At 47.3% G+C, this 25,202-nt stretch overlaps 1 protein-coding gene across 1 annotated transcript; it reads right to left on the bottom strand.

The window, feature by feature from the left end:
* Nucleotides 1–21,177: 21,177 nt before the first annotated feature.
* On the bottom strand, nucleotides 21,178–24,150 carry LOC146754553 (olfactory receptor 14J1-like). Its single transcript, XM_085527793.1, has 2 exons — nucleotides 23,456–24,150; nucleotides 21,178–21,400 (listed from the first exon to the last, which is right to left on the bottom strand). Exons 1-2 carry the CDS (start codon nucleotides 24,148–24,150, stop codon nucleotides 21,178–21,180), a joined length of 918 nt encoding a protein of 305 aa, XP_085383919.1.
* Nucleotides 24,151–25,202: the final 1,052 nt, after the last annotated feature.

Genomic DNA, 25,202 nt, shown 5'->3' with positions numbered 1-25,202 from the left:
TGCCATGTAAACTCTTTCTTGTGCCTTGGATTTCAGTCATCTTCAGGGGTCAACAAACAGTAATAGAGATTTCCTCCTCATCACTCTCTTCTTCATGCCCCTTAACTTTTCCTTTTGCCTTTCTTGGTGCTGATCCAGACCCGTCACCTGGATCTTCTTCTGCCTCCTCGTCTGCTTCTTTTTTCCGTTCTAGATGTGAGGACATCCATTTCCATTTCTTGCCTTCCATAGGGGCAACTGATATTGTTACTGGTGCCTCCCATGACTGATCAGAATTGACTTGGGGATTTCCCTTTTTTGGCTTGAACCTCAGCTGGGAAACTCTCTCTTTCCAGAATAGTGTTATTATAGAGCATTGTAAGCACAAGCCAAGCCCCAAATAAGTAGTACCCCCTTAGACCTGCTGCACCATCCCTGACTCAAATACTGGCTTAGTTTCTCGGGATCCCGCAGGTGTTCAAGAGTGGAATCCCATGACATTGCGGGCCCCCACTTGTTTGTGAACCTGAAGGCAAAAGGTCAGCGTTCTAGGACAAAATGCCACACACCAATACGGTGAAATATAGCTGCGTCCATCTATTGCCCAAAGTGCTGTACTGTTATAGCACACAGACAAGGGCGTTCAGAAATCACACACACTAATAGGAGGAAAGCATCTGCAATAACAACCCTAACACCCACCTTCAAATCCGCGAGCCATTCATTCTTTTCCTAGAGGTGTCCTTGGTTCTCATGCTGTTTATCCTGCTCCGCAGCTGCTGCTCTGTGAAATCCTTATCTTGATCCATGGCTGCTGCTCTGTAAAATTCTTCTTGTATTACAACAGAACTCTTGGGTCTCCAGCACAGCCCCAGCCAGCTGGAATATGCAGCCAAAGACCTTCAGGAAAGCCATGTCCTGGTACTGCCAGTGCTTACTGGACAACTCTGAGCCCCACAATGGGTCTCGTTTTTGTGTGGCACCTTGGTGTAGATGCGAGGCCAAGCCAGGCTAAATCTAATCATGCTTCTGGAAAGGGATGCTATCTGAAGACTCTTTACACTAATGAGAGGACCACAAACATTCACTCAGTGAGCTATAAATCATTGTGCATTTGCAGGCCTACGGTCTTGCTTGTCTCAGAGACATGGTGGGATGGTTCCCACCTCTGGACTGTAGCAAATGGGGTACAGACTCTTTATGACGGATGGGCAAGGATAATGAGGAAAGGCTGCTGCCCTCTGTGAGAGTGCACTGAGCTCTGCCTGGGGATGGCAGAGGAGCCAGCTGAGAACTGATGGAAAAGGTTTCAAAGTGAAGAGTGGCAGATTCTGTTCCTTGTTTCCTGATAAGGAAGAACTAGAGGAGGGGGACAGGCAGGAATCTGAGTTACACCTCAGATGGAATTGTTTTCTTCAGACTGTCTGCACTGTTTTGGCTCTAGGAGAAAACCATTGATAACACTCTGATGTTTTCAGCTGCTGCTAAGCAGTGTTGTACAGAGCCAAGGCCATGGTCAGTGGAGGGCACATGGAGCTGGGAGGGAACAGAGTGAGAACAGCTGACTGATAGTGGCCAAAGGGACATTCTCTATCACCTGACAGCAAGCAGAAATTGTACTGAAAGGGGTGGGAGTTCATCTCACTCTCTTCACTGCCCAGAGCCAAGCTGGGCATCAGTCTGGTGGTGCTGAGCAAGTGCTTGTGCATCAGTTGTTACATACAATTCCATATCAACAGATATATAGTGATAACTATTACTCCTCTCCTTTTATCTCTCTTAGTAAATTGCTTTGTTACAACCCACAAGTTGTACTTTTTTTCCCAGTTCTCTTCTCCATCCCACTGGGAATGGGGCAGCACACAAAGCACTGTGTGCTGCTGAGCCATATGATGGGTTCAACAACCACCATCATTTTGGTGCCTGATTTGAGTCTCCAAGGGTTGAGATAACAGCACATCTGTCCAGAGCCAGTTAACACAGGGTTTTGTGGGAGCTGGAGAATTGCAGGCCATGATGCTGATTGTTTTCCTTTGTGTGGAGCTTGCTGAGTCTTCTCATCAAGCTGCATTGCACAGCTCCTTGCTTGCTGCTTGTTTTCCCTGCTGCATTATTTGTCAACTCGGGATGCTGGATCAGGGTATTTATTTTGCTATGCTGCTTGACCTTGTTTTGTACCATGATAAAATTGGCAGCTGACAAAGTGAATTTTTGTGCACATTCAGCTCTGTGGTCATCGTTGTGTTTTGGAAGTAATATTGTTGGTATGATTAGGAATTACACATTTTACATTTTCTTCTCTGGGAGCCCAGGGGTATTCAAGGAATGACTGGATATTGTGTTGAGGGACATGGTTAAGTGGGAGCTATTGGTAAGAGGTGAATGGTTGGACTAGATGATCTTATAGGCCTTTTCCAACCTTGGTAATTCTATGATTCTATGAATGAGGTTAAACATTATTCAGGAATATCAGTGAGAAATCAGCACCAAGGTGAGAAGGCTCTGCATGGCAGGGGGTGTGGGACGGTCTGGGAAGCTGCCTGGAGTGGTGGGCACACCCAGGGCTTTGGAATTTCATCTCCGAGCAACTGCAGGATCCTGAGAAACTGGTAGAATATTGGGGCAGGTCTGCTGTGGCTCTGGTAACCCACAAGAAACACACATGACTGCAGTGTGCTAGATCCAGAGAGCTGAAAATGCTGACTGCTGCAGCCTCTGCAACTCCTGGCACAGACCCTGCAGCAGTTCTAAGATTTTGCCACATGTCCTCCATTTGCTCCATGCTCTGGAAAGAACCTGCTGTCAGTCCACCCCTCATAATGAGCTCTGCAGTCACTCCTGCTACAGGTCCTGTAGCTGTTCCATGTATTGTTATAAGAAAATGAAACAAATTCCTCCAAAGAGAGGTGCACTGTGCCAGGAAGTACAGTCCTGTGGTCACTCCAATCCCTCCAATGAGTCCAGTGGCTGCTCCAAATTCAATCACAGGTCCTGTGGTGATTCCAGCTCTGGCAATGAGCTCTGCAGTTGCTCCAACTCCTGCAATAGGAAAACAGCCTCTCCAATTTCTACAGTGAACCTTGAGGCTGTTAAAACCCCTGCAACAGGTCCTGGACTTGCAAACAGATATGCATAGAAACTATTATAATCTATGTATGATATGTATATGTATTAGTATATGCATATGTGTTAGCAACTGCCTATATTGTATACATGTGAAAATATACTATATATATAAGATATGTATATATGCATTTATCATACTTATAATCGTTTTCTTTTTATCTTGACCTTAAACCACAGATTCTAAACCTCAGCACAGCCTTGAGTCCCTTACAGATCTCCTTGGGACTTCTGAAACTATCCCTGCCAGTCAGTGAAATGCACCAGAAGATTTCAAGGTCTTCTCAGGGAGCAGCTCCTGAGGTATATTCCTTACACCAGATTTGGAAGACGCCTCCAGTTCTCTGGTCATGCTCTAAAGGGCATGTGACAGCAAGGAGACTAGCCCTGACACAGTCGTTCGTATTGCTGGCTACTGACTGCTGTCCCAGAGTGCTGCTGTAGAGGCAACAGGACTGTTGTGAGACACAGAAGACCTTCAGGCCTGCACAAATGAGAGGAATTGAGGGCACTGTGGTGGTGTAAAGAGATCAGAAAAGAAAAATGCATGTTGAGCTGCTGTCTGCAGCTGCACCTCCCCAAATCCAGACAAAGTAGGAAGAAAGAAAAGCTAAGTAAAGGTCTATTTTGAAACATTTTAAGGAATATTTTAATCTATTCAGAGAATCTGGTTCTATGTTAACAAGAGCTCTTGGAGTGAGAAAATGGAAATTAGGTAGGAAAGAAATGAAATAAATTTTTATTTATGAGTTCAATATTATTTTCTTTTTTTTTTTTGCAGGTTGCTATATCACACACAAACAAACAATCAAAGATGCATAAAACATAAAGAACCATCACTGGGAATCGTGTGAGAAAGTTGTGCATTTTATGGAAGCTTGAATAGTGCTTATTGCAACACCTTCCTGAGAGCGTGCTTGATCTCCCTGTTCCTCAAGCTGTAAATAATAGGGTTCAGTTTTGGAGGAACCACTGCGTACAGAAGTGCCACTGTCAGATCCAGGAGTGGGGAGGAAATGGAGGGGGGCTTCAGGTAGGCAAAAAAGCCAGTGCTGAGAAACATGGAGACCACGGCCAGGTGAGGGAGGCACGTGGAGAAGGCTTTGTGCCATCCCTGCTCAGAGGGAATCCTCAGCACAGCCATGAAGATCTGCACATAGGACACCACTATGAAAACAAAGCAGCCAAATACTAAACTGGCACTGAAAAAGATAAACACAACTTCCCTGAGTTAGGTGGCTGAGCAGGAGAGCTTGAGGATCTGGGGGATTTCACAGAAAAACTGGTTCACTACACTGCCTTGGCAGAGAGGCAGTGAAAATGTACTGAGAGTGTGCAGCAGGGAATTGAGAACCCCAGTGCCCCAGGCAGCTGCTGCCATGGTGGCACAAGCTCTGCTGTCCATCAAGGTCCCGTACTTCAGGGGCTTGCAGATGGCAACGTAGCGGTCATAGGACATGATGGTGAGAAAGGAATACTCTGCTGACATGAAGAAGAGATAGAAAAAAAAGCTGTGCAGCACATCCTGCGTAGGAGATGGCCCTGGTTTCCCAGAGGATGTTGGCCATGGCTTTGGGGAGAGTGGTGGAGATGCTGCCCAGGTCAAGGAGGGCCATGTTGAGGAGGAAGAAGTACATGGGGGTGTGCAAGCGGCGGTCACAGGCTACAGCTGTGTTGATGAGGCCGTTGCCCAGGAGGGAAGCCAGGTAGATGCCCAGGAAGAGCCAGAAGATCAGGAGCTGCAGCTGCCGCGTGTCTGCCAAAGGCAGCAGGAGGAACTCGCTGATGGAGCTGCTGTTGGGCATCTGCTGTTGTTGGGCTTGGAGTCCTGTTCAGAGTGCAGAAGATAATGACAAGTCCAGACCATTCTCAGACAAACTCTTCCTGCTATAATATGAAATGTTTTCATTCTCCTACAAGAGTGTAGATTTAGCACCATTACTTGCATTAAATTTCATGTATTTCAGGATTCCTTAAGCAGAAGCAGCATATGGGGCTTTAACCTTCCTCTTCTTTTCTTATCCCTTCTACCTGGATATTTTCCTTCTGTTTCATGTCTCATATCTTTACCCCAACTGCCCTTAGAGCTCCCTACCCCAGCTTCAGTGGCATTCAGTTTCAGTCAGATAATGCTGTCTGTTTGTATGAAAAGTGAATTATACATGCCTACAGAAAATGATGATGATTACAATTGGTTCCATCCTTAAAGAAAGGGGAGAATGGAAGCACATCATGTGTGATTGTTCACAAAACAAGCAATTGATTGACGAAAAATTCTCAAAACTCTTATTGCCCCTTTTAGATTTCTGATTCCAATCCTCTTTACCTCAAAACAGGAAAAGGAAACCACCTGCCTTGGAACTCCTCAAGCAACGCACCCTCACAAGCATACTGTTGTGCAGTGGAGCCTTGTTCCCCTGCCCTCGGCATCAGCTGTGACGGCACAAGTCCTGCCGGGGGACTCCTTCCCCTGGGCAGCTCCCCAGGCAGGCTGAGTGCTGAGCCTGGCAGGCGGCAGAGTCCCATACGCAGCACACAGCCCCTGGGGCACAGCAGGGACCCTGCTCTGCAGAACAGCCCTGGGCACCCGCCTGCAGCCCCGGCTGCACAGCCTGCAGCCGTGCTGGGACACCCAGCTCCCCCCCTCCAGCTGTTATGCTGCAGCACAGAAGCCCTCAGCTGGAGCAGAAGACTTTTTCCACTGTAAAGAAACTTGCATTACCTGCATCCATATCTGCTATGGAATGTCTCAGATTTAGTTAACCCTCTATTAAAAGCAGCTGCATTGCCTACTGCATGAGACTTACAGTGTCGTGGTCTGTGAGCAATGCTCCTTCAGAGAGCTCGCAGCCCGCTCACACACTACATATCTTGTAAGCTCACTCCAATTTCTCTCCTCTCCTTCTGTCACCTGCAGGCTGTGCTGTGCACAAGAACTGCTCCTGGGCACAGCTGTCTCTCTACATCTCTGCCCACTCTTATGAGCTCCCTGTGTTCCGGGAGCCCGACCCAGCTGAGCAATAGTGGGTGTCATTTTTATCCATCCCACTCGTCTCCCCTGAGATTTCCCTGCATCATCATGGTCAACAGCTCCTGAAAGACAACAGCATCATGACTGTGCTTTGAAATCTGTTGAATTTAACACCAGATTTCAAGTGGTCAGTGACTAATTCCTGACATGTGGTAAGGCCTCTCAGAGAGTGTTAGCTAAAACAAAAAGGAGCACACAGATAGGGACAGGATATCATAGAATCATAGAATCACCAAGGTTAGAAAAGACGTAAAAGATCATCCAGTCCAACTGTTCACCTATCACCAATAGCTCCCACTAATCCATGGCCCTCAACACGATGTCCAATGATTCCTGGTACACCTCCAGGGTCGGTGAATCCACCCCCACCCTTGGCAGTCCATTCCAGGTCCCAAAGTTCAGGACGTGGCATTTGGTCTTGGTGAACCTCATCCCACTGGCTTCAGCCTAGCTCTCCAGCCTGTCCAGATCCTTCAGTAGGTCCTTGCTAATGCCAGACAGGTCCACACTCCCAGGCAATTTGGTGAAATCAGCAAACCTACATAGGATGCACTCAGTGCCCTCATCAAGGTCATCAATAAAAATGTTGAAGAGGACAGGCCCCAGCACAGACCCCTGGGGAACACCAGGTAGGCACACAGGTGGGTGTCCAGGCGGGTCTTGAATATCTCCAGAGAAGGAGACAACACAGCCTCCTTGGGCAGCCTGCTCCAGTGCTCCATCACCCTTACCATAAAGAAGTTCTCGCACAAATTCGTGTGGAACTTCCTATGCTCCAGTTTCTGTTCATTTCCCCTGCTCATGTTTCCACACTCTGACATCAGAACACCCAGGTCCCTCTCTGCAGAGCTCCTCTCCATCATCTCATCCCCCAAACTGTCCTGGTGTATGCAATTATTCCTTCCAAAGTGCTACACTCTACACTTGCTTTCGTTAAACCTCATCCGGTTTCTTGCTGCACATCTATCCAGCCTGTCCAGGTGTCATGGTTTTGTAATTTTGTAATTTTGCTATCAGTATTCCACATCATAACATCATGTAAAGTATGGATACTTCTATTGAATGTGCAGTCCACAGAAGAAGACTACATATCCCAGAGAACAACAGGGGTAGTGATAAGTCACGGGACCGGGACGCTTTATAATCTCGTTCCCAGGCTGGAGTGCTCTCCTTCTCTCGAACTTCTCGGAGAGTGGGAAGCATTCCAGCCGTGTTGCCTAGAGTTCACAGTAGGCTTCTCGGTTTTTGGGGACTCTCTCTCTCTGTTTTGTTCAATTTGTTAGCCTCAACTATATTATATTGTGTTATCTTGTATTTCGATATCATATTTAGTAAAAAAAGTTTTTCCTCCCTAGATTGCCCCTGTTTTTATCCCATTCCCCTTTTCCCCCTCCTTTCCGGGCCTGGGGGGGGTTGGGGGGATGGGGGGGCACGGGGTGGCTTTCTCCTGTCATGGGCATAGGTAAATCTAAGTAACCCGTGACACCAGGTCTCGCTGAATGGCAGCACAGCCTTCAGGCATGTCAACCAATCCTCCCAACTTCCTATCATCAGCAAACTTGCTGAGGGTGGCCACTATCCCCTTGTCAAGGTCACTGATGAAGAAGTTGAACAAGACCAGACTCAGCACCAACCCCTGGGGAACACCGCTACTTACAGGTCTCCAACTGGACTCTGCTTTGACAACGACAACCCTCTGTGCTCTGTCAGTCAGACAGTTCTCAACCCACCTCACTGTTCACTTATCTTTCCCACATTTCCTTGTCTTTGTTATAAGGACATTGTGAGAGAGAGTATCAAATGCCTTCCTGAAATCAAGGCAGACAACATCAACCACTCTCCCCCCATCTACCAAGCCAGAGACAATGTTATAGAAGGCTACCAGGTTGGTCACACATGACCTGCACTTGGTAAACCCATGCTGACAACTCCTGATAACCTCCTTTTCTTCCAACTGTCTGAAGATGGCATTCAGCACAAGCTGTTCCATCGCCTTTCCAGGGACAGAGGTGAGGCTCCCTGGCCTGTAATTACCCGGATCTTCTTTCATGCACTTTTTTGAAGACAGGATTGACGCTGGCTATCCTCCAGTCTTCAGGCACCTCCCCCATTCTCCAAGACCTCTCAAAGATGATAGAGAGTGGTTCTGCAGTCATCTCTGCCAGCTCCCTCAGCACGCATGGATGCACCCCATCAGGTCCCATGGATTTCTGAACATCGTTGTGGCCTAGGCGCTCATGGACCAACTCTAACTTGACTAAAGACAAGTCCTCCATTCCCCAGACCCTCTCACTAAGCTCCAGGGTCTGGGATTCCTGATGGAGAGCTTTTACACTGAAGACAGAAGCAAAGTAGGCCTTCAGTATCTCCACCATCTCAACATCCCCCATTACCAGAACACCCCCTCACTTAGTAGGGACCCACAGTCTCACAGTCTTCATTTTATTCTTAACATAATTTGAAAAGCCTTTTATATTATCCTATTTAATGAGTGTCAACACATTTATGTAATACTATGGTTCTGCCTGTGAGGAAGTGTGAGAGGGAGGGGGGGTCAATCATTGCTGGTTCTGTGGCAAGGTGTTTATAACTGAAGAATACAAACTGTTAATAGAAAGATATATGGTATTAAGGGTGTTTATGGGAACTGAAGAACTGTATTGTTTGACAAACTGTTTTGATGGTATAAGAAAGCTTAATTGTCATTGGCATATGGAGGTGTAGTTGAGGGAATGTGGAAGTTTATCTGAGGGTACAAATAGTGGAATCGTTTACAGAGGAAAAAGGGTTAAAGAGAAAGTGAGTTTATCTGCACTGACATGAGAGCAACCCCCCGCTCCATTCCCCTGCAAGCAGTGCAGAGCACAGACACTGTCCCCATGTAGCATGTAGTGTTATACTGCTTACCAAATGGATGAGCTCACTACAGAAGAGGCAAATCTTATGCTCTGCTCCATCTCTGGCATACTCTGGAGTTCAAGGCATTTCAAAGCTATGGCACACCTACGTTCTTTCAATGATGACATCTTAGTATGATCTGGGCTCTCATTTCAATTGCATCTAAGTAAGTTAAGGGTCATGACAGTTGCCAGGAAGGCCAACGCTCCCCTGGAGTGCATCAAGCAAGTTATTGCCAGCTGGGTGAGGGAAAGGGTCGTCCCTGTCTTCTCTGCATTGATACAGCCTCACCTGGAACACTGGGTGCACTTCTGGGCACCGCAGAAGATAAAGTGCAACAAACTATGGGAGAGTGTGCACAGGAGGGCACTGGAACTCAGAGATCTGAAGTTCAGAGTTTCACTGTGATTGACTGCTTGTTCAGATGGGGCCCTTCTCACATCTCACATCCTGCTATGAGACACAGGACACACATGGGACACGAACTTGACAGCGTTCTCTCACCCCATGCAGAGCCTGGCATCTTCTGTCCCCATGTCTTTCATTTAACATCATACAGACCTCCATTCCACTGCCCCAGGAAGGGCCCTGAGCCAACATGAGAGACAAGATCTCCCTGCCAAGGGTCTGGGAATCAGGGCTTGTCCTGTTTGCTTCTTAAGACAAAGAAGGATTTTCTTAGCATCAGAGCCACCATGCCAGTGTCTTTGCCTGACTGTAGACATGGCTTCCAATTATCTGCTCTAACTAGTGCCTTGGGAAGCTTGCTTGCTAATGGCCCTCAATGGGCCCATGAGTACTCCAAGAAACTTCACTGTTACTTCTGACTTTGTCTTGCTGAGTTCTTTGTGCAAACTTCTCTTTGCACTGGAGGTTGACGGACTCAGAAGCAAATGCGCCCTGGGGTCCATTATAACCTAAAGAACCTCTTGTGCATTGTGCCTTCCTGTTATCTATTTCAGGTTTTCAGAACTTGTTCAGCAAATTGGAGAGATATTTGGAGAGAGCATATAGAGAAAGAATCCAGCAGATATTTACTGTTTATTTGTTTATAGTTCTGTTTATAGAAGGTATTAAAGCAGCACAGTAAAACTACTTGTGAACATCTGAGCTGAACCAGAGAAATCCCAGCTCCTTTGCGTCTGTGGGGAGCTGCATTCCATTTCAGCCCCTTGATTTCTATCTGGGGATGAGTTACCTGCACTGTCTCCTCTGGATCACTGCCCTGCACAGGGCAAGTCCAACCCTCCTTATCCTTCTCTGGGTGCACTTTTTGTTTCATCAAAAACTCTCTGGTAGGATCCATGTTAAAAATTGACTGGAGGATAATGGAGCAGATTTCAAAGAACAGTTATGATACTGTTGCCTCTCAGTAGCTGATGGCCATGAGGACACAGGCACGTCTCAGGGGAGATGAGTGGGAAGGATAAAAATGAAATCATCTGCTGTTGATCTGGGCCATGCTCCTGGGACACAGGGAGCTCATAAAAGTGGATGGTGCAGTAGAGAGACAGCTGTGCCCAGGAGCATCTCTTGTGCACAGCACAGCCTGAAGGTGACAGAAAAAGAAGAGAGAAATTGGAGAGAGCTTACAGGATGTGTGCAGTGTGAGCGGGCTGTGAGCTCACTGCAGGAACATTGCTCACTGATCATGACACAGTAAGACCCCTGCAGTAGGTAATGCAGATGCTATTCATAGAGGGTTAACTAAATCTGGGACATCCAATAGCAGATCTGGCTTCAGGCACTGCATGTTTCTTTACAGTGGAAAAAGCCTTCTGCTCCAGCTGAGGGCTTCTGTGCTGCAGCGTCAGAGCACAGCCCTGAGGGCTGCTTGTCCCAGCACGACTGCAGGTTGTGCAGTAGGGGTTGCAGGCGGGTGCCCAGGGCTGTCCTGCAAAGCAGGGTCCCTGCTGTGACCCAGGGGCTGTGTTCCGGGTTTGGGACTCTGCCGCCTGCCAGGCTCAGCACTCAGCCTGCTCGGGGAGCTGCCTAGGGCACTGCGGGGAGACGTGGGGGGGGAAGGAGCCCCCCGTCAGGGCATGTGCTGCCACAGCTGCTGCCTGGGGCAGGGGGATCACAGCTTCACTGCAAAACGGAGTGTTTGTAAGGGTGCTTTGCAAGAGGAGAGCCACAGCAGGAGGTTTCCATTTCCTGTTCTGAGGAAAAGAGGATTGGAAACAGAAATCTAAAAGGAGCTATCAGGGATCTGAGAATTTTTCATCAATCAATTGCTTGTTTTGTAAACAGTCACACATGATGTGCTTCCAGACCCCCCTTTCTCAGAAGTTGGAACCAGTTGTAATTATCATTATTTTCTGTAGGCATGAATAATTCACTTATCCTTCAAACAGGCAGCTTTTTCTAACTGAAACTGAATAGCCCAGAGGCTGTGGTTGGGGCTCTAAGAGCAGCTGGGGTAAAGATATGAGACATGAAACACATGAAAATATCCAGGGAGGCGGGATAAGAAAAGAAGAGGAAGGTTAAAGTTCCATGTGCAGCTTTTGCTTAAGGAATGCTGAACGATATGAAATGAAATGCAAGTAATGGTGCTAAGTGTACACTGTTGTAGGAGAATGAAAACATTTCATAATATAGCAGGAGGAGTGTCTCTGAGAATGGTCTGGACTTGTCATTATCTTCTGCACTCTGAACAGGACTCCAAGCCCAACAACAGCAGATGCCCAACAGCAGCTACATCAGCGAGTTCCTCTTGCTGCCATTGGCAGACACGCAGCAACTGCAGCTCCTGCACTTCTGGCTCTTCCTGGGTATCTACCTGGCTTCCCTCCTGGGCAATGGCCTCATCAGCACAGCCATAGCCTGCGACTGCCGCCTGCACACCCCCATGTACTTCTTCCTCCTCAACCTGGCCCTCCGCGACCCAGGCTGCATCTCCAGCACTCTCTCCAAAGCCATGCCCAACACCCTCTGGGACACCAGGGCCATCTCCTATGGAGGATGTGCTGCACAGCTCTTTTTCTTTCTCTTTTTCCTCTCAGCAGAGTATTCCTTTCTCGCCATCATGTCCTATGACCGCTACATTGCCATCTGCAAGCCCCTGCACTACAAGACCTTGATGGACAGCAGAGCCTGTGCCACAATAGCAGCAGCTGCCTGGGGCACTGGGGTTCTCCATTCCCTGCTGCACACTGCCAGTACGTTTTCACTGCCTCTCTGCCAAGGCAATGTTGTCAGTCAGTTTTTCTGTGAAATCCCCCAGATCCTCAAGCTCTCCTGCTCAGAATCAAATCTCAGGGAAGTTGTGTTTCTCATTTTTAGTGCCAGTTCATTCTTTGCTTGCTTTGTTTTCATAGTTGTGTCCTATGTGCAGATCTTCATGGCTGTGCTGAGGATGCCCTCTGAGCAGGGACGGCACAAAACTTTCTCCACGTACCTCCCTCACCTGGCCATGGCCTTTCTGTTTCTCATCACTGCTTTTTTTGCCTACCTGAAGCCCCCGTCCACTTCCTTCACACTCCTGGATCTGACAGTGGCACTTCAGTATGCAGTGGTTCCTCTAACACTGAACCTTATAATCTACAGTATGAGGAACAGGGAGATCAAGCACGCTCTCAGGAATGTGTTGCAATACACAATATTCCAATTTCCATAAAATGCACAACTTCCTCGTAGGATTCCCAGTGATGGTTCTTTATATTTTATGCATCTTCATCTGTTTGATTATGTGAGATATAGGAATGTTCAAAAAAAAAAGTTATTTAACTTATAAATAAAAATGTATTTAAATTCTTTCCTACCTAATTTCCATTTTCTCACTCCAAGAGCTCATGTAAACATGGAACCAGATTCGCCGAATATGTTATAAGATACCTAAAAATGTTTCAAAATAGACTTTTACTTTTACTTAGCTGGATTCTTTCTCTTTAAGCTCTCTCCAGATATCTCTGCATTTTGCTGAATAAGTTCTGATAACCTGAAATAGATAACAGGAAGGCACAAGGCACAAGATGCTCTTTATGTTAGAATGGGTCCCAGGGCGCATTTGCTGCTGAGTCCATCAAACTCCAGTGCAGAGAGAAGTTTTCACAAAGTGCTTAACAAGACAAAGGCAGAAGTAACAGTGAAATTTTTTGGAGTATTAATCGGCCCTGTGAGTGCCATTACCAAGTAAGCTTCCTAAAGCACTAGTTAGAGCAGATAATTGGAAGCCATGACTACAGTCAAGCAAAGGCACTAGCATGCTAAGAATCTTCTCCTTTGCCTTATGAAGCAGACAGGTCAAGCCCTGATTGCAAGACCAGAGGTAGGGAGATCCTGTCTCTCATTTGGCTCAGGGCACTTCCTGGGGCAGTGTGTTGGAAGTCTATATGATGTTAAGTGAAAGACATGGGAACGGAAGATCCCAGGCTCTGCATGGTGGTGCAAGGATGCTGTTAAGTTCATATCCCACATGCGCCCTGCGTCTCATCGCAGGATGTGGTGTGTGAGAAGGGCCCAGTCTGAACAAGCAGTCAATCCCAATGAAACTCTCAACTTCAGATCTCTGAGTTCCAGAGCCCTCCTGTGCACACTCTCCCATAGTTCGATGTCCTTTATATTCTGTATTGCCCAGAAGTGCACCCAGTGTTCCAGGTGAGACTGTAGCAATGCAGAGCAAAGAGGGACAACCCTTTCCCTCACCCAGCTGGCAATAAATTGCCTGATGCACTCTAGGGGACCGTTGGCCTTCCTGGCTGCCTGGGCACACTGCTGCCTCACTTAAAATTTTATGTTGACAATGACCCCCAATCCTTTTCAGTCAGACCTCTCTCATGTGTCCCATATCCAGTCAGTGTGTATGTCCAGTGTTGCCCATACCCAGGTGCACAATCAAGCACTTGCTCTTGTTATGCGTTATGCACTTGGTGCTTAGTACCAACTGGTACCCACTTCTCTGACTTGTCCACATCTCTCTGCAAGTCCTCTCCACCCTCAGTGGAGGCAACAGCACCTCATCATCTGGTCTCATCAGCAGACTTGCTCAGAACTTCTTCTAGTCCTGCATGCAAGTCATCTGCATAAACATGAAAGGAAAGTGGCCCTAAAATGGAACCCTGGGGAACTCTGACAGTGACGATCTACCAGCCTGATGGAACCCACTGACTATAATCCTTTGGAACAGAACTACTGGCCAACTTCTCACCCACCACTGCTGGTGAACCTGAATAGCAAAATGTCAGCGTGCTGGGACAAAAAGACAAACACCAAAATGGTTACATATAGCTGCATCAATTTATTGCCCAAAAAGCCATGCTATTATAGGAGACAGACAAGGGCGTCCAAAAATCACACACGCTAATTGGAGGAAAGCTACTGCAATAACAGCCCTATAACCCCCCTTCAAAGCCATGACCCATTCATTCTTTTCCTAGAGATGTCCTTGGTTCTCATGCAATTTATCCTGCTCCATAGCTGCTGATCTGTGAACTCCTTATCTCAATCCATGGCTGCTGCTCTGTAGACTTCTTCTTGTATTAAAACACACCAGGTTCTCTTTCTGTCTAGCCGTATGCAGGAATTTCTGTGCAGAAGGGTGCTGGAGAAATAGTATCAAAAGCTCTACTGAAATCCTCAAGGATTACATCAACTGCCTTCCCTTGTTCAGCTCAATGGATAAAGGTGTCATAAAAAGACCTGAAATTAAATAGGACCTTCCCCACTGTATCTTGTGTTGTCTGTGACCAATGACAGAATTGTCCTTCAGCTGTTTTTCCATAACTCCCACCATCATTTTCTCCATAATTTTACCAGGCACTGGAGTGAGACTGACAGGTCCATAGTTGCCCATGTCATCTTTCTTGCTCTTCCTTACGAGGAGACAACATTTGCCAGCTTCCTGTCAACTGGTATGACCCTAGAATTATTAGATGCCATTGAAATGCGAGCCCAGAGCATACTAAAGTGTTGTCAGTGCAAGAACGTTGATAGCTTTGCAATGCCTTGAAATCCAGACTATGCCACAGATGGAGCAGAGAGGAAAATCTGCCACTTCTGTTCTGAGCTCATCCTTTCGGTAAGCTGAATATCACTACGTACTTCATGGGGACAGGTGCAAAAGACACACTGGGTGCCCTAAGCATGGGGCTGTGGTGGTATTTAGGATGGCCAAGAATACCTCCATTCTGGCCCTCTGCTGATGCTCCAGAAGGAGGTGTCTATCTCAGAGCTTTTCCCTCACAGTTTGCAAGCACTAGCACACAACTAGGATCACCCCAGGCACCTTGGGCATCACTGAGATTCTGTGTATGAGCAATGCAGTCCCTGCTGAATAAGGACCAAGAATTCGGATGAGGGACTCACACACAGACACCTCACTGTGCACATCTGAAATCAGCTAGGTGAACTCCCAGCTCTCGTGGTTCTTTGAGGAACTGATCCCAATTCAGCCCCACATTTTCCATCTGAGGATGAGATGCCTAACCCTAGAGTAAAGATGGGATGGTCTGATGATAACAGGACTAATGGAAATGGATTTAAATTAAAAAGGGGAGACATAGGTTAGATGTGAGGAACCTATATTTTACACAGCAACACTGGAAAAAGTTGCCCTTAGAGGCTATACATGCCTGATGGATGGTATTCTGGGTTTACTCTGGTTTTACCCTCACGTCAGTCCAGGTTTCTACTCATAATTTTCCCTACGTGAACTCATGTTTTACTCAAGGTTGTACTCACAATTTACCATTAGTGTGTTTGATCAGGAGATGGGCTGGTGGAGTGAATTGCTGGCATCCCCTAGGGAAGGCTGCTAGGCAGATACCGCCAGAAAAGTGGTTGACTCCCTGCCCTGTCACAGTCGGACAGACCTGACTGATGAGGAGGGCTGGAAGAGTGTCCCAACTTGACGTCACAGGGTCCCCTTTCTTCCTAGCACTCTACCCCTGCTCCCTCTAAGCAACAGGTTTGAGACTTTGAAAACTGAAGGAGATAAGAATGGGGAGGCAATGGAGGATCTGCCTAGGAGGGAGCCTAAGGCAAGGCAGTCACTACCAAGCCTTGTGACTTCCTCTGCCATGAAAGAAAGAAGGGTGGTCGTGGTGGGTGACTCCCTTCTCAGAGGAATAGAGGGCCCCATACGCAGACTGGACCCAAGCCGTAAAAAAGTCTGCTGCCTTCCTGGCTTCAGGTCAGGGACATAATGAGGAAACTTCCAATGCTGGTTAGGTCCACTGATTATTTTCCACTACTCATAGTTTAGGTGGGCAGTGATGAAATTTCTTAGAGAAGCATACAAACTATGAAAAGATATTTCAGGAATTTAGGCCATTTAGTTCACACAACGGGAGATCAAGTGATTTTTTGTTCTATACCTTCAGGGGCAGTGAGGGACACGGAGCAGGCTTGGAAAGCAGAGCAATGAACAATTGTCTCAGAGGTTGGTACTGAGCCAGAAACTTCGGATTCCTTGATCACAGGGCAGTTTACTTGGCCCATGGCCTGTTATCCATGAATGGAACCCAACTGTCTCAAAGGGGGAAATGAATCCTAGCACAGAAGTTAGTGGGGCATAACGAAAGAGCTTTAAACTAGCTACGATGGGGGAGGGGACAAAACAGAGCTCACCAGAGATGAGCCTAGGGGAATGCTGCTTGAGCTGGGAGAGAGGCAGATGCCTCAGCTGAAGTGCATCTACACCAACGCACACAGCTTGGGCGACACGCAGGAGGAGCTGGAAGCAACTGTGCATCTGGCCACCCGTGACCCAGTCGCTATTACCGACCCATGGTGTGCCCACTGCCATGACTGGAGTGCTGTGATGGATGGTTAAAAGCTCTTCAGAAGGGATAGATGAGGAAGGAAGGGTGGTGGTGTGGCCCTTTATTTTAAAGAGAGTTTTGATGTTGAAGAGCTTGGGCTTCAGAACCATTAAGACAAGTGCATGTTTGTAAGGATCAGGGGAAAGTCCTGTAGGTGTGACATCTTGCTAAATGTCTCTTATAGACCGCCTAATGAAGATGAATTGATGGGTGAGGCATTCTATGAGCAGCTTACTGAAGTCACACGATCGCCAGCACTCATTTTCTTGGGAGACTTCAACTTCCCTGATATATGCTGGGAATATAATAATGAGCAGAGGAAGCAGTCCAAGAGGTTTCTAGATTGTGTGCCTCCGGTGGCGCAGTGGTTAAGGACACCACTTTGCAACACTGGAGACCCTGGGTTCGAATCCCCCTGTGGCGCAAGTGGTAGAAGTGCCACTCTGCTACACAGAGGCTCGAATCCCGGGGGTTGGACTCGATGATCTCTAAGGTCCCTTCCAACCCGCACAAGACTATGATACTATGATACTATGATTGTATGGAAGACAGCTTCCTTACGCAGCTGGTATGAAGGCCTACCAGGGATGGTTCCTTGCTAGACTTGCTCTTCACTAACAGTGAAGGACTGGTAGGAGTTGAGAAGGTTGGGGACTGTCTTGGGCAGAGTGGCCATGAAATGGTAGAATTCTCTATTCTTGGAGATGTCAGAAGGGTGACTAGCAAAACTACTATCTTGAACTTCTAGAGGGCGGACTTTGACCTGTTCAGGACATTTGTAGCATGGGTCCCTTGGGAGTCGCTCCTTATGGGTAAAGGGGTACAGGAAGCCTGGACACTCCTCAAGATGGAAATCTTAAAGGCACAAGATCAGGCTGTCCCTGAATGCCATAGCGTGAGCCATAGGGGAAGAAGACCAGTGTAGACGAACTGGGAACAATTGTTGAGACTCAGGAAGAAAAAGAGAATTTACGTTATCTGGAAGAAGGGACAGGATACTTGGGGAGATTACAAGGAAGTTGCTAAGGTATACAGGGAGGAAGTTAGGTACATTACTTCCCTGTCCCTTTTTCCATGCCCAGAGCTTCTCAGCCATGTCACTGCCAACTGTAAGCTCCATGCAGAGGTCAAGTGGGACAAAAAGGGCATAGCCTTCTGCTGGGTGGATACAAGTGTTGGTTGAACCGGACGGGACAAAGCCCTCCTACCATGCCCTCCTGGGAAAATGGCCACGCCAAGAATGGCAGTCTGCCTCCTCCATGACCCCATCTGAAATGCTCCTGCACTGATTGATTAAAAGGTTTTAAACTAGGTCCGAAGGGCGAAGGGCGGGGAATTGGATTTGCCGTTGTTTTGGGGTGAAATTCTTCTTCTGTTTTCTTCTTGGTGTTATCTGCTGCTATCGTTCTCCCATGTCAGCATCATCTTGCCCGGGGGTATCTAATCCTTCTTCTTGTCAGAGGTCTCCGGACAGTTTCTTCTTATCTTTATTGCTCTCTTCTCTGGTTTTCTTTTGACTAAGTGTCTGTAATTCCCCTTTTCCCTGCCCTTTTAAATGTAAACTATCTACAGTTACCCTTTGTCTTGGTTTCTGTGAAGTTCCCCTTTCCCTTTCTATAGCAAAGTGTTACCTTACCACCATTTTGAGGCTTTGCTCACTCTTCAGAGGTACTGGAGAAGGTCCAGAGAAGGGCAACGGGACTTGTGAAGGGCTTGAAAATCAACCCTATGAGGTGAGGCTGAGGGAGCTGGGGCTGTTTAGTCTGGGAAAAAGGAGGCTGAGGGGAGATCTTATCGCTCTCTTCCAGTATCTCAAAGGTGCATACAGTGAGAGTGGGGCAAGACCCTCAGCCTCCCTCTCACTTCTTCTTCTTCTTTCCCTGGAGCTCCAGAGCTAGTTACAATAGCTCCTGAGGATTTTGACTATCCAGGGGATGCTTAAACCAGCACGCCCCCATTGCTATGTTGCTATGTGTCGTTAATGTGTTTCAGGTTATGTCTCAGATCAAAAAATTATTCAATTGCGTCACTGAGAGATCTGCCCCAAGGCGATTCCTGTGGTGATTCCATAGATACGCATATCTATTATTAACGATGCGTATGTTTACAACTGCCTATATGATATGTATGTGAAAGTATACTATATATATCATATATGTATATATGCATATGTCATAATTATTATCCTTTTCTGTTTCTCTGTCTTCGTAAATAGCTTTAACCTGGTAAATCCTAAACCACAGCACTGCCCTGATTCCCTTACAGATCTCCATGGGACTCTTGAATCTGAAATGGTTCACGCAGAGAAGAGCACCAGGAGATCCTGAGGTCTTCTCAGGGAGCAGTTCCTGTGGTATATTCCTTACACCAGATTAGGAAGAGGCCTCCAGTTCTTTGGTCCTGCTCTGTAAAGGCCATCTTATTACAACAGTGCCAACAAGGAGACCAGCACTGACACAGCTGTTCATATTGCTGGCTACTGACTGCAGCCCCGGAGTGTTGCTGTAGAGACCACAGGACTGTTGTCAGACACACAAGACCTTCAGGTTTCCACAAATGAATGGTCCTGAGAGCACTGTGGCAGTGTAAAGAGAGCAGGAATGAAAAGAGCGTGTTGTGCTGCTGTCTGTGGCTGTACCTCCCCCAGACCCAAACAAGGGAGGAAGATAAGAAGAGAATAAGAAAAGTCTATTTAGAAAGCATTTATTTATCACTTAACCTTTCCAGGTAATCTGGATCAATGTTTACATGAGCTCTTGGAGAGCAAAAATAGAAAGTAGTTAGGAAAAAATGTGAAATAATTTTCAACATTTTTCTGCAGATTCCTGTATCACAGAAAATCAAACCATCAGATATACATGAAAGATAAAGAACTATCACAGGGAATCATGTGAGGAAGATATGCACTTTATGGAAGCTGCAATAGTGCTTATTGCAACACCTTCCTGAGAGTGTGCTTGATCTCCCTGTTCCTCATGCTGTAGATAATAGGGTTCAGTGTTGGAGGAACCACTGCATACACAAGTGCCACTGTCAGATCCAGGAGTGGGGAGGAAATGGAGGGGGGCTTCAGGTAGGCAAAAAAGCCAGTGCTGAGAAACATGGAGACCACGGCCAGGTGAGGGAGGCACGTGGAGAAGGCTTTGTGCCATCCCTGCTCAGAGGGAATCCTCAGCACAGCCATGAAGATCTGCACATAGGACACCACTATGAAAACAAAGCAGCCAAATACTAAACTGGCACTGAAAAAGATAAACACAACTTCCCTGAGTTAGGTGGCTGAGCAGGAGAGCTTGAGGATCTGGGGGATTTCACAGAAAAACTGGTTCACTACACTGCCTTGGCAGAGAGGCAGTGAAAATGTACTGAGAGTGTGCAGCAGGGAATTGAGAACCCCAGTGCCCCAGGCAGCTGCTGCCATGGTGGCACAAGCTCTGCTGTCCATCAAGGTCCCGTAGTTCAGGGGCTTGCAGATGGCAACGTAGCGGTCATAGGACATGATGGTGAGAAAGGAATACTCTGCTGACATGAAGAAGAGATAGAAAAAAAAGCTGTGCAGCACATCCTGCTTAGGAGATGGCCCTGGTGTCCCAGAGGATGTTGGCCATGGCTTTGGGGAGAGTGGTGGAGATGCTGCCCAGGTCAAGGAGGGCCATGTTGAGGAGGAAGAAGTACATGGGGGTGTGCAAGCGGCGGTCACAGGCTACAGCTGTGTTGATGAGGCCGTTGCCCAGGAGGGAAGCCAGGTAGATGCCCAGGAAGAGCCAGAAGATCAGGAGCTGCAGCTGCTGCGTGTCTGCCAAAGGCAGCAGGAGGAACTCGCTGATGGAGCTGCTGTTGGGCATCTGCTGTTGTTGGGCTTGGAGTCCTGTTCAGAGTGCAGAAGATAATGACAAGTCCAGACCATTCTCAGACAAACTCTTCCTGCTATAATATGAAATGTTTTCATTCTCCTACAAGAGTGTAGATTTAGCACCATTACTTGCATTAAATTTCATGTATTTCAGGATTCCTTAAGCAGAAGCAGCATATGGAGCTTTAACCTTCCTCTTCTTTTCTTATCCCTTCTACCTGGATATTTTCCTTCTGTTTCATGTCTCATATCTTTACCCCAACTGCCCTTAGAGCTCCCTACCCCAGCTTCAGTGGCATTCAGTTTCAGTCAGATAATGCTGTCTGTTTGTATGAAAAGTGAATTATACATGCCTACAGAAAATGATGATGATTACAATTGGTTCCATCCTTAAAGAAAGGGGAGAATGGAAGCACATCATGTGTGATTGTTCACAAAACAAGCAATTGATTGACGAAAAATTCTCAAAACTCTTATTGCCCCTTTTAGATTTCTGATTCCAATCCTCTTGGATTGCACTGCAATAGTGCTTATTGCAACACCTTCCTGAGAGTGTGCTTGATCTCCCTGTTCCTCATGCTGTAGATAATAGGGTTCAGTGTTGGAGGAACCACTGCATACACAAGTGCCACTGTCATATCAAGGACTGGGGAGGAAATGGAGGGGAGCTTCAGGTAGGCAAAAAAGCCAGTGCTGACAAACAGGGAGACCACAGCCAGGTGAGGGAGGCATGTGGAGAAGGCTTTGTGCCGACTCTGCTCAGAGGGCATTCCTCCACTGGGAATGGGGCAGTGCACAAAGCACTATGTGCTGCTGAGACACCTGTTGGGTTCAACAACCACCATCATTTTGGTGCCCGATGTGGGGCTCCAAGGCTTGAGTTAACAGCACATCTGTCCAGAGCGAGATAACACAGGGATTTGTGGGAGCTGGAGAATTGCAGGCCATAATGATTATTGTTTCCCTATTGGTGGAGCTTGTTCCAATAGCTCCTGAGGATTTTGACTGTGGGATGCCCAAACCAGCACGCTCCCAATGCTACGTGTCATTAATGTGTTTCAGGTTATGTCTGAGGTTAAAATATCATTCAGGAATATCACTGAGAGATCTGCCCCAAGGTGAGAAGGCTCTGCATGGCTGGGGGTGTGGGAAAGACTGGGCAGCTGCCTGGAGCGGTGGGAACACCCAGGGCTTTGGAACTTCATCTCCAAGCAACTGCAGGATCCTGAGAAACAGGCAGAATATTTGGGGCAGGTCTGCTGTGGTCCTGGTAATCCTAAAGAGACACACATGACTGCAATGTACCAGATCCAGAGAGCTGGATCTGCTGACAGTGCTGCAGCCTCTGCAACTCCTGACACAGACACTGCAGCAGCTCCAAGGTTTTGCTACACATCCTGCAGTTGCTCCAAGCTCTGGGAAAGATCCCGCTGTCATTCCACCCTCATAATGAGCTCTGCATTCACTCCTGCTACAGGTCCAGTAGCTGTTCCAAGTATTGCTATAAGAAAATGAAACAAATGCCTCCCAAGGAAGATGCACTGTTCCAGGAGGTACAGCCCTGTGGTCTCTCCAACACCTGCAATGAGCCCAGTGGCTGCTCCAACTTCAGTCCCAGGTCCTGTGGTGATTCCAGCTCTGGCAATTAGCTCTGCATTTGCTCCAACTCCGGCAACAGCCCAACAGCCTCTCCAGTTCCTACAGTGAACCCTGTGGCTGTTAAAACCCCTGCAAAAGGTCTTGGACTTGCAAAAAGATATGCATATAAATTATTATCTATGCATATGTGTTTGCAAATGAATATGTTGTATATATGTAGTAATATAATATATATTTTATATGTATAAATATATTTCTCATAATTGTTATACTTTCTCTTTTTACCACAATGCGTATAATTTAAATCACAACATTGAGTCTGTCCCCATCTTGAGTCCTGTCTTGAGTCTGTCCCAGTCACTCAGTGAAGAGCACAAAAAGATCTCAAGGTCTTCTCAGGGAGCAGCTCCTGAGGTATATTCCTTACACTGGCTGTGGAAGAGGCCTCCAATTCTCTGGTCCTGCTCTGAAGGGGCCCTCTTGTTATGGCAGTGCCAGCAAGGAGACCTGCTCTGAAGCAGCCGTTCGTATTGCTGGCTACTGACTGCAGCCCCAGAGTGCTGCTGTAGAGAAAAAACGACTGTTATGAGACACACAAGACTTTCAGGCCAGAACAAATGAGAGGACTTGTAAAGAGAGGCATTGTAAAGAGAGCAGGAAAGAAAAGAGCATGTTGTGCTGCTATCTGCGGCTGTACCTCCCCAGACCCAAACAAGGTTGAGAAGAGCTAAGGAAAAGTCTACTTTGAAAGCTTTTTAGGTACCTCTTAATCTATTCAGTGAATCTGGTTCCATGTTTACATGAGATCTTGGAGAAAGAAAATGGAAAGTAGGTAGGAAAGAAGTGAAATAAATTTTTATTTATAAGTTCAATAACATTTTTTGTGGGTTGCTATATCACACACAATCAATCACAGATGCATAAAATATAAAGAGCCATCACTGGAAATCATGTGAGGAAGATGTGCTTTATTGAAGCTGGAATACTACAAATTGCAACACCTTCCTGAGAGCGTGCTTGATCTCCCTGTTCCGCATGCTGTAGATAATCGGGTTCAGTGTCGGAGGAGCCACTGCATACAGAGATGCCAATGTCAGATCCAGGAGTGGGGAGGACATGGAGAGGGGCTTCAGGTAGGCAAAAACAGCGGTGCTGAGAAAGAGGGAGACCACGGCCATGTAAGGGAGGCATGTGGAGAAGGCTTTGTGCCATCCCTGCTCAGAGGGCATCCTCAGCACAGCCTTGAAGATCTGCACATAGGACACAACTATGAAAACAAAGCACCGAAAAGCTAAACTGGCACTAAAAATGAGAAATGCAATTTCCCTGAGATTTGATTCCGAGCAAGATAGCTTGAGGATTTGGGGGATTTCACAGAAAAACTGGCTGACAACATTTCCATGGCAGAGAGGCAGTGAAAATGTACTGGCAGTGTGCAGCAGGGAATGGAGAACCCCAGTGCCCCAGGCAGCTGCTGCTATTGTGGCACAAGCTCTGCTGTCCATCAAGGTCTTGTAGTGCAGGGGCTTGCAGATGGCAATGTAGCGGTCATAGGACATGATGGCGAGAAGGGAGTACTCTGCTGACAAGTAGAAGGAAAAGAAAAAGAGCTGTGCAGCACATCCTGCGTAGGAGATGGCTCTGGTGCCCCAGAGGACGTTAGCCAAGGCTTTGGGGAGAGTGGTGGAGATGCAGCCCAGGTCGAGGAGGGCCAGGTTGAGGAGGAAGAAGTACATGGGGGTGTGCAGGCGGCGGTCGCAGGCTACGGCTGTGCTGATGAGGCCATTGCCCAGGAGAGTAGCCACGTAGATGCCCAGGAAGAGCCAGAAGTGCAGGAGCTGCAGTTGCCGCGTGTCTGCCAACGGCAGGAGGAGTAACTCGCTGATGGAGCTGCTGTTGGACATCTGTTGTTCCTGGTCTTGGAGTCCTGTTCAGAGTGCAGAAGATAATGACAAGTCCAGACCATTCTCAGAGACACTCCTTCTGCTATACTATAATATTTTTCTTTCCCTTAAGAAAATGTTCATTTAACTCCAGAACTTGTATTTATTTTCATGAATTTCACCATCCCTTAAGGAGTAGAAGATAAAGGAGATCTTACTTATTTCTCATTTCCTAATCACATCCCAGCATCCTGGATATATTCCACTTTACTGCAGCTGTTCTTTGAGACCCCAGACCCAGCATCTGTGCACTTCAGTTTCTCTTAGAGAAATCTGCCTGTTTACAGGAGGAATCAACTATTAATATCTGCAGAATCCAATAAGTTAAACTGATTGTTTCCTTTTATTAAGGAGAGGCTGAAAGCACAACCTGTGTTTTCAACTTGCTCTCTGACTGTTCAGAGAACAAACGATGGATTGACGAAACATTTGCTCATTTCAGAGATGTGTTTAAATTAGACATACACTTTTAGATTTCGGCCCCCAATCCTTTTTGCCTTCGCTCAGAACAGGAAATGGAAAATCCCTGCCTTGGCTCTCCTCTTGCAAAGCACCCTTAAAAACATACTGTTGTGCAATGGAGCTGTGATCCTCTGCCTCAGACAGCAGCTGTGGCAGCACAAGCCCTGCCGGGGGACTCCTTCCCCCCACACCACACGTCTCCGTCAGCACCCTGGGCAACTCCCCGGGCAGGCTGAGTGCTGAGCCTGGCAGGCGGCAGAGTCCCATACCCGGCACACAGCCCCTGGGGCACAGCAGGGACCCTGCTCTGCAGGACAGCCCTGGGCACCCGCCTGCAGCCCCGGCTGCACAGCCTGCAGCCGTGCTGGGACATGCAGCCCTCAGGGCTGTGCTTTCATACTGCAGCACGGAAGCCCTCAGTTGGAGCAGAGGTATTGTTCCACAGTAAAGAAACATGCAGTGCCTGCATCCATATCTGCTATGGGGTGTCCCAGATTGTTAGACCTCTATGAAAAGCAGCTCACGGTCTGCAGAGAGACTTATCGTGTCAT

This window comes from Coturnix japonica, chromosome W (assembly GCF_054131305.1).
Source record: "Coturnix japonica strain WE chromosome W, WE-NBRP24, whole genome shotgun sequence".
NCBI lineage: Eukaryota > Metazoa > Chordata > Aves > Galliformes > Phasianidae > Coturnix > Coturnix japonica.
Note: the sequence above shows the minus strand (reverse complement) of the source record. Positions and strands in the feature narration are given on the sequence as shown.